General features: G+C 38.9%; 1 protein-coding gene across 1 annotated transcript in view; it reads right to left on the bottom strand.

The window, feature by feature from the left end:
- Positions 1-17,325, bottom strand: part of LOC149203961 (endo-1,3;1,4-beta-D-glucanase-like) — a 142,472-nt gene that overhangs the window by 89,436 nt on the left and 35,711 nt on the right. The window contains exon 2 of the mRNA XM_089403633.1: positions 12,088-12,109. Coding sequence (XP_089259759.1) covers positions 12,088-12,109 — 22 coding nt within the window. The remainder of the gene's footprint in view (positions 1-12,087; positions 12,110-17,325) is intronic.

Raw genomic sequence — 17,325 nt, 5'->3', positions numbered from 1 at the left:
CTCTTGTCTTCATTGAGATCTTCACTGTGACCTTGATTCTATGTCTTCATTATGACAATCATCATGATGACTGTTGCACCATATCTCCATCTGTATTTGGATCATCATTGTACTCTTGCTAAGATCATCATCATGTTGACTATGAGCATGCCGAGAGTGTACTTCATGACAAGAATGCCAAGACTATGAGTACAACAGTGGATCATTGTGATCCTCCTTATGTCGAGATAGTGAGACCAAGATTGCACATAGAGAGTGAGGGTTCCGAACCCTTTTCCATCATCTATATATATATATATATATATATATATATAGATACATATACTACTAGGAGATAGGTCCATCGAGACTGTGATAATGTTTTTCCTTGCACTGAGATCCTTACCATCCTATTTATGCCAAGACTGTAATGGTTCCAACATCTTCCCATTATGTCGATACTATAATAGTTATTGCTCCTTATTATGTTGAGGCTACAGAGACATATATATATATGCAAGGGCTTCATTGTCATCAAGACTGCAACTTACTGTGCCATCCGAAGTGCAAAGGTATGTCCTCTTGTAATGCAGATCTTATACCCATCTGAATACCTTAGAGAAGAATGTGAGTTTCTGTGATTACTCACTGTAATCACCACCGAGACTTAGAGATAGTCAAGGTCTTGTCTGCCTGCACCTTATATCCATCCGAGGGTGCAGGTCCTCCTTTGATGCGGATCTCTGCTCCTATATCCATACGAAATTTCAGAGAGGAAAATGCGAGTTCTAATCTTGAGATTTGCAGATACCTTGACGGGGTATTTATAGTGGTTTGTGCCTCCTATTTTGAGCCGACCTTTACAAGTGAACCAACATGTCTTTTATATAAGCCGACATGACATTCCTTTATTCATTTAATTCAATTTTTTAGGCCAACATGATGATCTCTTTATTGTTTTGCTTGCATACTTCTTTGTGCTTGCTAATGGAGGCTTGAGCTTGGCCTTGGGGGCTGCTTTAGGCTTGAATACATTTTACATAGGCTCATGAAGAGATCCCTCATACATGACTTGACTCTTTGGCATATTAATAAGTCCTAAAGACATCAAGAGGAAGTCTTTTGACCTATGACACATCTTGCTCATGAACTCCATGTAGCATGACATACAAAATAAATTTATTCTCTTTTATTACATCAGTCATAATCACAAGTCATTATGAAGAATGAACCTAGTTACACTTTTCTTCAACACTCCCTCTTAACTAGGGACATATTCATAATGGTACTTGGTCATTTTCAATCTGAAGAATTTCTCATAAGAAGAATCGAATTTGCAATCCATTTGTTATAGCACCATTTCAACCAACATTGTTTTCATTTAGCAAGGCCTTGACTAACAGCTCTATCTCTCACTTAGATTAGAGCACACAATGTTGGCGAGACCACTGACTAATAGACACACATCATCATTGTCTCTCTTAGGGTCATACCCACCCGGGTGTTCTCCGAGTATGCCCTACTAGGACTATTCTCATCTTGGGTTCCCAACCCTCAAGAATATTGGTCCTCTTGCCCACTCTTGTCTTGGATGCCCTACCACATCCTCAAAGAGTGTCGGATGCCAGATGATTACACAATCCTCCATTCTTTCTTCCAAAATGAAGACAAGAATGTCGTGTCTAACTCTCCCTCTTAACCAGGGATGAGTTCCAAGTTTCTCTTCACTCAGAAACTTACTCGAGTTCCTTTACTCATAGGAACCTCCCAGAGCTCCCTCTTAAACAGGGACTCTATCATCAGTACTTTATAGGGTCTTCTAGTTGACTGATGATCCAAGACCTCGATGTCATCAATTTCTTCATATGTAGGGTTCAGCCATCCATCACTTTCCTTCATCATGTCATTCCTTCTTTCCCAGAAAGTATCCTCCTTGGCTTTACATCTAGGGCTTCCTTCATAGGGCCATCTATCTTCACTTTTCCTTCAACGGTGATTGCTCTAGATCACAAGGTACATAGTTGTGACATCCTTCACAACTCTCCTTACCTTGGCCCTGCACACATACCCAGACTTTCTCCAAGAGGTCAAAAACTAAAAACAAATCACATATTACCTTTTTGGTGATGGCCTTTTCCAGTGACATCTTCTTGTAGGTATCAACACCCTGCATACATGTTGACACATCTCCCAACTATATCTGTTGTCAAAGGTCTTCATCTTTTCAGACTTCCATCAGATTCTTCATATCTTTCCAAGAGATTTTCTAGTCAAATCTTCTTGATCCTTTGGATTTTGATTGCCTTCATCATGGTTGCATATTTCACTATCTCTTCCATCCTCACACCTTCCATTCCTAGGAGTTTTCAATCAGAGTTTCTTTAATTGTAGTCAAACTACCTCACAGGACAAATTATGTTGATTTCATCTAGTGCAACTTATGCCTTCCTGCATCCCTTCAGTGGAGGAGACCCTTTTTCTCTTGATCATCCTTGATCCATGTTACCTGCAACCATATGACATGATATTACAATATTAAACACAAGCATACATACCTCATTTTAACTTTAGGTCATCTAGGCTTCTTCCAGCAACTTTCTTGATTGAAAAGATCTTCAATCCCTTGAACTGCTTCATTTCTCATGTCATCATCTCATGAATTCCATAAGTTAGATTTCCTGATGAAACACTTGCTACCTCTCTAGATCAGTGAATCCTCCGTTGAGGTTTCCATCAGAGAATCTTCAGGATCTTGCATATCCCTATCTAGCAAATGTTTCCTTTGTCCTGGATGACTTCTTCCTTTCCTTTAATGTCCAATGAGGTTCCCACGAGCTACATCCTTCATGTTAGACTGCCACAGATTATGCCCTTCATGATTCCCATGGTGATATCATGAACTCTTGTTTTAATGCATCCATGATGTCACGATGCATCTTATTATCATGGTCATATCTGCAAGGACTTATGATAGGACCCTTTTGTGAGGGACACCATCTCACTCATAGTAGAGGTTTGTTACTCCCTCTTTCCTTGGCCCTTTTCTTCAGCTTCCTCCATCCTTCCGGCGATATGAGCTTCTTTCCATAATCTCCCCATAGCACTGAATCTTAGCTATACTATTATGTCTTGTTTGAGGACCAAACTTCCCTTTCCTTTCTTGCTTATCAGTTAGTGATGATTATATTCTTATCATCTCTTCCAGATCTCCCAATTGAGATCTCATGAAGATATTTCCTCATTCTTTGATACCTTCAATCGAGTCTAAGTGATATGACCTTCTTTACTGCATTTCTGGCATTTCATATATCTCTTTTATGTCTCCTTTCTTGCTACATAGGAATGAGAGGACCTTAAGAGTTCCCTCTTATGAATTCAAAGGAGACCAGTTCACTAACTTCTCTTATTCTATGAGGATTATGACAATCCTCCTTATTCCATGCAAGGACCTTTGATGACCCATCCAACCTATAGATCTCCTTGCAATTATGAAGTCATAGAACCAAACTTGATTATAGAATGATAAGATACTTACTTGATTGTGAAGATGAAGTCTTCACCTTGATCATGTTGGTTGTTGTTGAGGTAGATACATTGATGCTTCCTCCGGATAAGATCCTTGTTGAAGCTTGTCTTCAAGCCTTCAAGTTAATTGACTTGTATATCTGATCCTTATGACTGAATTGCTCTAAACCTTGTAGAATGCAACATTAATGATTTGAGATGACAAATCTTGTAGTATGCAGCTTTAATATGTCATTGACCAAAACTATGGGAGGCATCAAAATTGTTGCCATGAACTTGAGTTCTGAATGCTTCATCTTCAGACTGTTGATCTCCAAAACCCTTGCTGTTGTAGACTACTTCTTGGACTTCGACCTTCTTCAAGATGATGTAGTCTTCGATTGCTTTGTGGACATCTTGATGAGAGTCTTGGTGGTCTTTTGATGATGACTGTGGAGACAAAAAGATCTTGTTGTTGTTAATTGTCTCCTTGATTGCATAGACAACAAACCTTGTTATTATATATTGTTGTTGTAAATTGATCCTTTGATCTAGGGTTTGATCAAGATGATTCTTTAATATCCTTCAGCTTGCTTTGAGGCTCTGCTAGAAATTTGATCCTTGAATGTCTCTTTTTTGCCCTTCCTTTGACTTCTGAACCTTCGCTCTGATACCATGTTGAAGAATCTAGGGCATAGAGAATAATTGAGATTCTTCTTATCATGGTAACAATTTCTAAAGTGTTTTTACAATTTTATCTTAGCTTGATCTTCTTGTCATTATTAATGCGTGTGTTTACTTCATCAAACTACTACCAAAAACAAAGAGACAAGAACACAAGATGTTTGGCATTTTTCCAGGGCCAAAACCTCTCTCTTGGAGAAGAAAACTCACACAAAATTCTTCTTATAGAGATTCCAATTGACGAATACCAAGACCATGACCCTTGACCCATTCTGCCACTCCAAGACCAAGACACCAATTCTCTTCTCTATCACTGCTGAGATCATCATCATTGTTGCACCATTGAGGCCATCACTAATGCATCACTGAGATCTTCATTACTGCTTCTTCATCATGTCAATGAGATCTCTTGTCTTCATTGTGAACTTAATTCTATGTCTTCATTATGACAATCATCATGATGATTGTTGCACCATATCTCCATCTATACTTGGATCATCACTGTACTCTTGCTGAGATCATCATCATGTTGACTGTGAGCATGCCGAGAGTGTACTTCATGACAAGTATGTCGAGACTGTGAGTGCAACAGTGGGATCATTGTGATCCTCCTTATGTCGAGACAGTGAGACCGAGACTGCACATAGATAGTGAGGGTTTCGAGCCCTTTTCCATCATACATATATATACATAGACTACTAGGAGATAGGTCCACCGAGACTGTGATAATGTTTTTCCTTGCACTGAGATCCTTACCATCCTATTTATGTCAAGACTGTAATGGTTCTATCATCTTCCCATTATGACGAGACTGTAATAGTTATTGCTCCTTATTATGCCGAGACTACAAAGAGATATATATATGCGAGGGCTTCACTGTCATCAAGATTGCAGCTTACTGTGCCATCCGAAGTGCAGAGGTATGTCCTCTTGTAATGCAGATCTTATACCCATCTGAATAACTTAGAAAAGAATGTGAGTTTCTGTGATTACTCACTGTAATCACCACCAAGACTTAGAGATAGTTGAGGTCTATTCTGCCTGCACCTTATATCCATCCGGGGGTGCAGGTCCTCCTTTGATGCGGATCTCTACTCCTATACCCATACGAAATTTCAAAGAGGAAAATGCGAGTTCTGATCTTGAGATTTGCGGATTCCTTGATGGCATATTTATAGTGGTTTGTGCCTCCTATTTTGAGCCGACTTTTACAAGTGAACTGACATGTCTTTTATATAAGCCGACATGACATTCCTTTATTCATTTAATTCAATTTTTGAGGCCGACATGATGATCTCTTTATTGTTTTGCTTGCAAACTTCTTTGTGCTTGCTAATGGAGGCTTGAGCTTGGTCTTGGAGGGTTGCTTTAGGCTTGAATACATTTTACATAGGCTCATGAAGAGCTCCTTCATACATGACTTGACTCTTTGACATATTAATAAATCCTAAAGACATCAAGAAGAAGTATTTTGACCTATGACACTTCTTGCTCATGAAACCCATGTAGCAAGGCATACAAAATAAATTTATTCTCTTTTATTACATCATTTACATCAATCATAATTACAAGTCATTATGAAGACCGAACCTAGTTGCACTTTTCTTCAATAGCTGATGAGGGCATCGGGGTAGCGTTGATGCAAGGCAAACATCCTATAGCCTTTGAGAGCCAGAAACTTCAGGAGTATAAGACGTTATATTCCATATACGATAAGAAGATGTTGGCCATTATGCACACCTTGGCCAAGTTCCGACAGTATCTAGTGGGAAACAGGTCCAGGGTGATCGGGCAAGTAGGGGAGGTAGCGTATGAGTTGGAGCTTCCACCAGGAAGCAAGGTGCACAATGTGTTCCATGTGTCTTTCTTGAAGAAGGCCTTGGAACAACAGGTTACAACTGCCACAAAGTTACCACCCTTGGATGATGAGGGGAATTTAGTTTTGGTACCAGAGGCTATTTTGGAGGTGAGAGAGAGGAAACTCATAAACAAAGTCATCAAAGAATTCCTTGTTAGATGGAAGGATTTGCCAAAGGAGGGTGCCACATGGGAGGGTGAACAGGTGTTACAACATCTGGCATTACAGTTTCTTGAAGGCAAGCAAACTTTGGGCAAGGAGGACTGTGATATTCCAACTAAATAAAACTTTGCTAACTCATTTTTGCGTTCTGACATTTTGATAACTAATGAACTTAGGACAAGTGGGTTGAGTAGAGCCCACTTGATTTTTGGAGAAAGGGAGGCTACGCACATTAGAGGAAAAAGGAAAATTAGTTTGCTAGTGGAATGTGGAGGCCACAAAAAGGGGAAGTTCGAACCACATGAGGAATTCGCACTAGAGGAGAGACAAGAGAAGAAAGGAGGTGTGATCTAGTGGAGTTTGGGGCCCACAAGGGAGAGGAGACCAGCACTTATAAATATCAAAAAGAGGTTGCCATTTTGCATCTTTTGCCTATCTATCTCATGTAAATCGAACTCTCTTGGAGCTATTGAGCACAAGGAGAGAAGTGTTGCTTAGCACAGAAATTCCACCCTCATTTCGAATAACTTCGAGTGTCTCCCTAGTGAGGAATTTGGGAGTCCAATTTAGGGCTTCTCTAAAGTTGAATGCAAGAGTTATTCACTTAGATTGTGTGTTCTCTTGGGCGCAGAAGGCAATATGCATAGGCTAGTTGGGGCAACTTCAGTTGGTTGGTGAATCCTAGCAATTGCAAGAGTAGTTTCCTTTGCTGGAGGTGGAGATTAGTATCATTTTGTAGGGCTAGAATTGAGGGTAATTACTCAGCCAAATTTGTTTATTCCTGGTGATGCGCAGAGGCTACGCAGGAGTTGGAGAAGCTGAGATTGCAGGAGTTTAGGGCTAAAGAAAGGAGCCATTTTCGAAGAGGAAATTTGCAGTGATTTTTGAGACATTCCAAAGGAGAATTTGGGCTACACTCGGCATTCATTTCCCTAGTAGTGCAAAGAGTTGGGCAGTCTAGGAAATTCGCACTTTTTGGGGCTCTCTAGTTCAACTGGAATTAGCCCAAGATCTTTCTAAGTTTTTGTGGGTTTAGTGTGTGGATTTTGCAAAATTTCCTGAGCAATTTTGAGGTGAGAAATCCCAGTTCTTCTTCAGCTGCAGTGGCAACATTTTCTAGGTAGTGCGAGTTACTAGTTGAGCCATTTCCAACACTTTGGTCTACACATTTTCACCTAGGTTTTGCATTGATTGCAGAAGCAAGCCCAAGTTCTATTGTTCTTACTCTATTGTACCCAATTTCCATTAGTATTAATAAAGTGGCTCAGATTTCTTGCCCAAATTCCTTGGTGTACTGATTGTACATGTATGTTTAAAAATTTAATTATTGTAGCTTAGATCATGTTCTTGATTTTCACTATTATTTTCTAGTTGGAATATTACATTTTGTTTTAATGTTATTTTTTATTATCTTGTCAAAACTTATGACTAAGGACAGATATCATATTTCAGTATCTAGTATCAATGATTGATGTAGTATGTACCACTTAACATCTTATACATTTTATATTGCAGTTTCATTTTCATATTTGTGTGAAAATGTGTTTGTTTGATGTTGGTGTTGCTTTAAAAGAATAAAAATTTGGAAAAAATTGATTATTTTTGTATTTTTTAAAGTTTCCCAATAGTTTCCTATAATTTCCCTAATATGGCCAATAACTTAAATTTCAAACCCCTGGCAATAAATTGATGTTAGTTTTTGTAGCATCGGATGTGTTCTAACCACAAAATTTTGTGGAGAGGCTAGATTACATGAGATCTCCAAAACTTAGAAATCGTTTCTGAAAATTCCGCCTAGAAGTGTCTCAATTAGATTATTAACCAATTTTTAAATATTTCCTAAGTCTAAACTTAGCGAATATGGTTAATTATTTAGTATTAATTGATATAAGGTGTGAATCATCTAGAAACTCACACTGATCGACCCAGAAATGATCCTAGCCATTGATTAAGTTTTAATCTTGGTCGTTGGTGCTCCAACTGTGAATTATAAAGGAAAGTCGATGTGGTGATGAAGATCATCCAATGCAAATACTCAGTTGCCCAGGCAATTCAATTTTCTCAATGGCAGAAACTCAGCAGAGAAGATAAAGCCAAAGGGTGAGTAGCAAGTGGAGCAGGAGGAGAGCAACGAGAAGATAAAGCCAAAGGGTGAGTAGCAAGTGGAGCAGGAGGAGAGCAACATTCTGAGAGAAAGTTTTCAGTTCCCAAAAGAGTCGAAGGAAGGAGTGTCGAAATCTTCAAAGGGCCAGCGTAGGGGCTGCGCAGAGGTTGACGCAAGCATCTCAGCGCTAAGGTTGAGGAAGCTATTTCAGAGGCACAAAATAGGGGTGAGAGAAAATTCTCACAATATTTTTGCCAGTGCTTTATTCAGATTAGATTGCCAGCTAGGGATCTAAATTATTGTACTTTAATTTGTTGTTGAACATTAATAATAAAACCCTCATCTACTGCCCTGGTTTTCCCAAGTTCGGTTTTTCCAAAGACAATTGCTCAAAATAACTGTGTCAAGTTTATTGTGTGTTTTCTAGAATTTCTCAATTTCCCATATTTTATTTTCCGCAGCATTTTTATGCTGAAAATTGCAGCTGTGATTATATTCATTATTTGCCATAGTAAATAAACTGCAAAATTTATTTCTGAGTTAGAAGAATAATCTCCGGTAGCTGCAATAGATAAAATTTTCACAATTGCCAATAATGATAAATGTAAGATTGCTACAAAACACATTCATGATGTTATTGAATCCCCATAAGCATTCAAACCATTCAAGAGATCTTCTTAAAACATTCTTTTGGGATGAAATGGAATTTCTATGAAGTCTGATAAATGGAGCTTTGGTTGCACCTTGATTGAGATGTGCGCTGGGTCAATCCTGTGTGATAACCTAAGACCAGAGGAGATTTGTAGGGCTGTTGTGAAGGTCTGGGGGGGACATGTTCCTGTCTAAGCTTGATGAATTTTTTGGGGCATTGAACTACAAGTCTGCTAATTCTTTATTGGATGCCCTGCATGTTAATTTTTTCCAGGCATTAAGGAGGCATCTCTACTCTGTTTCCTGAGAAAAAGGATTTTCTGTTGTAACGGCAGAAGATATTTAAGGCACCAGGACTAATATAAATGTTTTGTGCCCTGGGGTGAAGTCCCATAAAAAGAAATCAAGGTCTGGGAGTATGCAGACCAGCCCCAACGTAGCTGATTTGGCTACATCATCATTGGATAAAACAGTTAGGGTTTAGATGCAGACAATCCAAGCTATTTGTTAAGAACGTTTACCAGTCATTTAGGAATTGTTATGTCTATTGATTACCATCCTTACAATGATCTGTTATGCTCATTTGATGGGGAAAGTGAAATATGTTATTAGAGTGTTGATCAGGGCATTCACACAATAACTTTTAAGTGTGGTATGAGTCAAGTACGATTTCCAACAGGAGTTTGAAGAATTCTTGCATCCGCTGCAGAAAATGTCGTGTCAATTTTTTATGTTCAAACGCATAATTGTTTGCATTCCTGACAGAGGCATACAAAGGTTGCACATTCAGTTTGCTAGCATAGCCCACCTGATATCTTAGCCAGGGCACTCCAGAATCTAGGTACAATGACATTGTTGGGCAAAGGTTGTATCATCAGGGGTGTAACATCCAATAGGCAAGTATCATCCAAGCTACTCGGAGGCCAATTAGCGGTGGCAGCTTTGAAGACACTTACTGGGGTAACCCTGTGCCAACAAATGGGTAACACAACCCATACATGATCGATAGCTCCTTGACTCCACTTGCAATGTCCAAATGGAAAAAGATGGGTTCAAAAAATAAGGGACTTTCATACTGGAATGCAAATAAAAGTACAAGATTTGTATTATTGAAAGTAAAGATGAAAATAGTCAAACATCTGTTTGCTTATATCATACTAGAGTCGAGTCAATTTTAGAAAGAACCTCCTGGAGATATAGTTTTGATGTATCTGAACATCATATATATGAAGTGTACAACAATGGGATGACAAATAGTCCATATCCATGTTTGAGCACTTTAACGGTTAAGGCAAGCAAAAGTTATTTTGTGGTCAATATTTACAATCTCTGATGTCCCAGAGTGCAAATAAGACCAGAGTCAAAGATAGCTTCAAAGGTTAAGCCAGCATGGTAGTTAGAGAGTGCCTAAGCTTGCCTGGCCACAAAACTTGTTGATCACAAAAATGCAGTCATTTGATAACATAGGAAGTGTGAAATTTCCTTGAACTGCAGCAACTGAGTATAATTCTCCTAACTTAACAATTTATTTGTCTTCTGTAATTATTATTTCAGTAAATAGTGAATAAACCGCACTGCAATTCTTCACCAAATAAAAATTATGCTGCGGAAATAAAACAGGAAATGAGAAATATATGCACAAACACAAATATTAACTCGGTTATTTTGGACTAACATCCCAGGAAAAACCCCGCAGGGAAAACTGGTGCAGCAAATGAGGGTTTATTTTATTATGTAGCAAATATAAAGATTTATAATTTGGATGCCTAACTGGCAATGCTCCGGCAATCTATCTCAGCTGGAAAATATTCTGGGAAATAATTTTCCCTCACAGCAACTGGATCTGGCTCTCTCTCGCAAATTTGCACTTCCCAGCTTGTTCGCACAGCTGGACTAGAAATGCGCACTATCTTCTGGAGAAAAAATCCATCTGCCTGTGGATCACTTCCAGATGAGCCATCCTGCCCTTCTCTACTCCTGGATCTAACTTGCTCTGCCTACAGGATGTAGATCCAAGATCCTGCACTTCGCTCTAGATCTTGCACTCACACTTTCTGGGCAACTGGGCAACTCGCACTGCAGATTTTCGGCCTCCCTTTCCTGGATCTGGAAACTGGAAAACCTCTTAAGAATTTCTCCAGAAATTCTTCCTGCTACAAACCCCTGCTACTCTCCTTCCTTGGCTCGAACTCTACCCTCACTGAATATTGCGCAATAGGCTGCTCAATTTGCCTCTCACACCTGATCACACTGATGCTCAATGTGTTTTCTCCAAGCCCCTTTGACCTGCTCTTATAATATCTCGTTGAGTCCTTCAACAACCACAATTTAATCTCTATCGATGGCTAAGATCAATTAGACTTCATCAATAGAAGTCTCTACAGCAATTTCAAACATCCTTAATTAATTCACTTTAATTTACCACTTTTCCTAAGTTAGACTTAGGAAATAATTTAATTATCACAAATTAATTTAATTAAGATGTTTCCCGAGCTTATCTCGCGCAACCTTTTCTGGATTTTGGAGATCTCGCATTCCTTAACCTCTTAGCATCATCTGAGACTAGAACACCTGACCAACGCTACCATAAACTAATAGGAAGGTGAGATATATTTCATTAAGACATTTTGTATCTAAAATTTGGGGGAAGCCTATTCTATTCGTCAAACGTAGTTCTATAAACTTCTAGAGAGAAGCTGTGAAACACTGTAATACCGTCAAGAGAAAATCTCTTTCCTGTATTTCATTTGTCAATTTATGCTGTGGATAATAGTTTTGATTTTTCAACCACCATAAATACAGGTTCTGAAATATTGCAAGTAGCTAGCCAAGATTTTCCGATCTATCTGAGCAACTTATCTTATAATTTGTTGGCAAAGAGTTTCAGATCAGCATACCTGAGCAGTTAATGCATTATCCACTTGAAATTTGAAAATAGTTATGCTTAGAGAAGACATTTGAATTTCATTTTACTTGGAATATGAGGGCTTTAGACTGAAACCAATTAATTCACCTTAGAGAGGCAACTTAAGTGCAACATATTGATGTAGACATTCACTACAGATTTTAACCTACTTTTAGGAGGTTGTAAAAGTACACTAGAATGCACATATTCAAACTTTCATCAATGGACATCAGATTATACCTCAAATTTGGAGCTTCAAATCCTGGAACAGTACAAAAAGACACACAGAAAGCATTCATGTCAGCCAAGAGACATATTAAAAACTACATTTTAATATCATTAGTAAGTTCCATTGCATTTCTAAACCATTCAGTTCACAGTCCCGACTCATAAGGATTCATAAAATATGTTTCCCTAAACTATTCAGCATATAGTATAATAGTCCCAGGGATGGAACAGTAGAAAATTGATTTACAGAAAACATGACTGTTAGCTTGGAGACATTGAAAATTAAAATTTAACATTATTAATTACTTTCATTGAATCCCTAAACCATCCAGCACACCATCCCAACGATGCATAAAGGATGTATTTCTAAACTATTTTACCTGAAGTCCCAAGGATGCAGAACATTACAGACAGATCTTTTCATTTACAAGAAAGTGTAGGGGGGAAATGAAAAGCAAGAAACCTACTACGCAATTGCAAGATCTTTTGGACTTCAAAAGACATAAATTTACGTAAATTTTAAGCATATAGCAATATGGAGAAAGAGAACTGGATTGACCCCAAACATACACGTTAGTAAATGATTTTTTATTCATGGAAATAGTAGTATGCTGTAGCTAAACAAGCAATATCAGGTCCAGAAGATTCAATCATTTAAGCATGATACAAGTTGATAATACTGTGGATAATCATTTTCATACTATATCATGTGATTCTCTCACTGCATTCATGTCATTGTAAACATGTACCCTTCTATTAATGAATCACTTCTCTGAATCAGTGGTAAGCACTTTATATATCTGACGTACATCAATTATTTCAGTATATGTTACTAAATAATTATTTATGTGTTGGGCTAAAACTGAATTGTCATGTCCTCATAAGGGGTATATTAACTGTTAGGTATGTGTCCCCTACCATTTGTATTTTACTAATTCCAACCATCTTGTCCATTCAATATGTTGTTTATTTGACCTATTGGTTTGTATTGCTTCTTAACTCACTTTATGTAGAACCTAATGGAAGTATTATGGAACCCTGTAACTACTGCTGCGTACATTATAAGTGGTACCAGAGCTTGTTGAATCCACCTCTTAACCGCTTATAAGCCTGCCAGTGTGTCTCTCTCATTCATCTCCAACGAGATTTCAAATTAGAAAAGGAAGAGCCCTTTGGGCAAATGCTAGATTCTAGGTATTGCCCCTGATGACTGCTTTACATGGTCCATAATTTTTATAAATGCATGTAAATATCATTTTTAATAGAGTTTAAAGGAAACGTTTATTCAAAATACAAAATAAAAAGGCAGAATGGAAAGTTTAAAAAACATGGGAAAAACAAAGGGAGCAGGGAAAAAGAAGGCAAAGAGAAAGCTATCCTGGTACAATATACCAATTACCAACTAAACAACTTCAAATTCTCAATCATTTACATAACAATGTAAGTGAACTAGAAGACCATCACTTTCTTCCAACTATGTAAGTGAGTTAGAAGGTCATCACTTCAATTTTTTTCCAAACAAAATGTGCAAACCTTCAACTAATCAACCTGAAAAATGAAGGTTATCTAAAATGTGTCAACTCCAACAACTACTTATGCATACATGTTAAACTGAAGGACTGGATTTAAAAACATGAGTTCATAAAGGGTATCCTAAAGGATTGGAATAAAAAGAGACTTTGGTAATATTTTTCTTCAGAGAAATGGAAAAAGTTCAGGAGATCACCAAGGCCTTGCTGAAAAACTTGCCCTTAAAGAATCCATTGTGATAGAAAAAATTGAGGAACCAGAACTTCAACAAAACTTATTTTGGAAGAAGAAAGTGAGAACGAGATGGATTAATGAGGGATATCAGAACACAAAAAAAAATCACCAAGCCACCATGAATAACAGAAGCTTCAACAAGATCTGTAGATTGTAAAATCTGCAGGGATATACCTTGGAACTGCAACAGGGTATTGAGTAGGAATTGACCTCGTATTATAAGCGATTCCTAACTAAACAACCAAGGGATAGATCAGAAGAGATAAAGAAGGTTTGTAGCTTATTGAAAGACAATGTAATATCCCCAATTTTGTGAGCTTGGGAATTTTGCCCAATTTTGGTAATATTAACTAAAAGGGACAAATATTATTTTGGAGAAAGGTGACAAGTATTATTTTATTGGAGATTGGCGGCAGACTATTAATTTAATTAAATGAAGGAAAAATTTACTTAGTGGAAAATGGCCCCGCCAATAAAATAATAATTAAAAAGGGAGTCTAGAAGCATGGGGAGAAATTATAAAAGGAGGAGAGACTCATTTGTTGATCATCTTTTTGTCTATTACAATTCACATTACATCTTCTCTTGGAGTTGCTTAGCACAAGAAGAGAAGCGTTGTTTAGCACAGGAGTTCCAAGCAGAATTCCACCCTCATTTCGGAGAACTTCTAGTGTCCCTAGTGAGGCAAATTTGAGGAGCTCAATTCAGAGTTTCCATTGGGCATATTTGTAGGTTATTACAGCTAGTGTGTGTTTCTTCTAGGGCCCAGAAGTGGTTCGAATTACTTGTGGGGAGATCAGAAATAGAGGAGCAGAACATCGAAGAATTTGCAGGTGTTTTCCATTACTTTATCTAGATATTTTGTGGTGATTAGTAGGTCTAAGTTTGAGGGAATTCTTGGGGCCGAAATTCTACATTTCTGGAAGTGCTCAGGGGTCTCCAAGCAAGCTTGCGCAGGGGCTGGAGGAATAGAAGTTGAGGAGAGATAAGGGTCAGAGATTGGAGGTATACCTCAAGGGAGAATTTAGCTAGAGTTGGGAGAGATTTCCAATGGTGTATTTGGGCTTAATTCAGCAGTATCAAGGCTGTGGGGCGTTTTCTAGCCAAATTGGGCAATTTGCACTTGTTGGGGGTCTCCAGGGGTCAGTGGATTCAGCCCAAACCCTTTCTAAGTTTTTGTGGGTTTATTGAGAGGAGTCTTTAGCTAATTTTACATAATTTTTCGGGCGATATTTGGGCTTGAAATCCTCATTCTTATAGCAGGGTGAATTGCTAGTTAGTTGGGGAATTTGCATCACTTTGTGGGTTCGATTTTGGCTTGGAGATAGGCCAAACTTTTTTTGGGTATTTCGGGTTTGAGGAGAGGAGCTCGTGGCTGCAATTTTAGAGCATTCCGGGCATTATTTTGAGCAAAACTTCCAATTCCATTTGGTAGCCTATAGCAGATTTTCTGGGCAGTGTCCATTAAAAGTTTGAAGACATTTCAGTAGTTGGGTCAACAAGATTTCCCCTGGGGTTTGCGTAGCTTGCATAGCAAGCCCAGGTTCCATTGTTCTTACTCATTATGTACTCAGGTTCCCATTTATTAATAAAATGGCTCAGTTATTCTGCTTATTTTCTATGGTGTTCTGATTTGGGTCTTTGGACTTTAATTTTAATTGTTGTTCCTAGCTCATGTTTTTGGTATTTAATGTTATTTTCTAATTAGTAATATTATAGTGGTATCAGAGCATGATCTTGGCCAGTTGTGGGGTAACCAGCAAGATCATGGAAGATTTGGGCATGTATGCATAGTGACGGGTGAAACCATAGACAAACCCATGGCTCAAGGAAGATTCAATATGCAGGAATTTTGGGGTGGAATCTGCTGGAACGATGAGAGGTTGGCCCAGTTGAGGAAGGTGACAGACCAAATCCATCCTCATCCTTACAGTAGAGACACTAGAGGTGCGCAGGGCGTGGGGGTACATCCATCTACACTGTGGGGAAAGTCGACAGAATAAGGGCAACAGATCTCCTCAAAAGGAGCAGACAGGACACGGACAGTTAGAGGGTGAGACCAAGAGGCGCTTTTGCTGATGGAGACCTGACTTTAGATATCAGGAGCCAGAGGAGGAGGTTGAGCATGAGGTTGTGGGCACACAGGAGTGTGAGGAGCATGTCGATGTGTCCAATGTGACGTAGGAGTCACCCTTGTTGGAGATCCCTTTGGTAGCTCTAATTGACACCCTAGTGGAGAGAGTAGAGAATACACTTAGAGGGCCACTGTTGATGAGGTACCCATGGATGAGGTGTCGTTCATTGTTGAGTGATCCATTGATGACGTGTCCAAGGTCATGTCCAAGTTTTCAAGTGTAGTATCCCATAGCAGATTGGTGAGGTGCCCAGAGACATGTCGAGTAACGAAGTGTTGGCAAGCGCAAAGTTATCTAAAGTCGTGACAGAGTTTCCAGATGGTAGCTACCTATAGTTGATTGTTGAGGATGTTATGCATGATGAGCTATCGAAGGAGGGGCAATTAGTGGCTCATGTTGAGCCCATGGTGGAGGAGGATGAGCAGCCATCCTTGGAGTCAGCCATCAATGAGGAGCAATCAAGTGCATCAGCAGCCAGCAAAGTTGTCATACTTTCAAATGGCAGTCCCCTTCAGGCATACATTGATGGGGCTTGCAGCATTGTTGGGCCACCTCTGCGTGTTGGTGAGAGAGAGGTCGCGTTACCTGGGCAGATTACATGGATTGGCTAGACTAGCGAGAAGAGGCGACACGAGTTGCGCAGAGTGCAGCATTTGTTGGATGGAAGACTTGTTCTGTATAATGTTGTTTGTGCATTCGATCCCTCTCTCGAGGTTGGATGGTGAGAGATATTGAGTTGGTATCTGGTGGAGCTGGCTAGGAGGTTAGATGCATCCATGGCCACAGTTCAGCAGAGGTTGTGGATTACCAGAGGGGCTTGAGGGCCAAACAATCGCCGACAACCTGCTCTGAAAACCGATTTCCATGTCCTTTATTACTTTATCATGATTTACTTGAATAGAACTCATTTCTTCTTTATGATTTGCCTCCATAGTAATCAAATAATTTTGCATGGTGGCCATCTGATTAGAATGATTAATTTCCATGGTCTTCAGCGCCTCAGCATGCTGCTCTTCTATGGCTAATAATCTGTTCTAAAGACCGACTTCCTTGTCCTGAATAGAGCTTACTTCTTTCTTATGATTTTCCTTTATCAGGCTTAGCTCTTCATCATGATTTTTCTCAATAGTCGTCCACCTGATGTGCAGGGATTTGCTATCAATTTATCTTGATTAAGCTCCATAGTTTTCATGAACTGAGCTTGACTGAATTGCATGTCTCTACGCCTTTTAGTTAATTCCCTGATAAGATCCCCTTGATCATTTGTTCATGTCCTTCCACAATCTCAGATTCTGATTGCAATGGCACAAGTGGATTCATCATGAAAATGGTCACAAGGTCTACAAATGGC

The sequence above is a fragment of the Pinus tabuliformis genome, chromosome 2_1, assembly GCF_031772625.1.
Source record: "Pinus tabuliformis cultivar Carrire ecotype Pingquan chromosome 2_1, CPIR1, whole genome shotgun sequence".
Classification (NCBI taxonomy): Eukaryota; Viridiplantae; Streptophyta; class Pinopsida; order Pinales; family Pinaceae; genus Pinus; species Pinus tabuliformis.
Note: the sequence above shows the minus strand (reverse complement) of the source record. Positions and strands in the feature narration are given on the sequence as shown.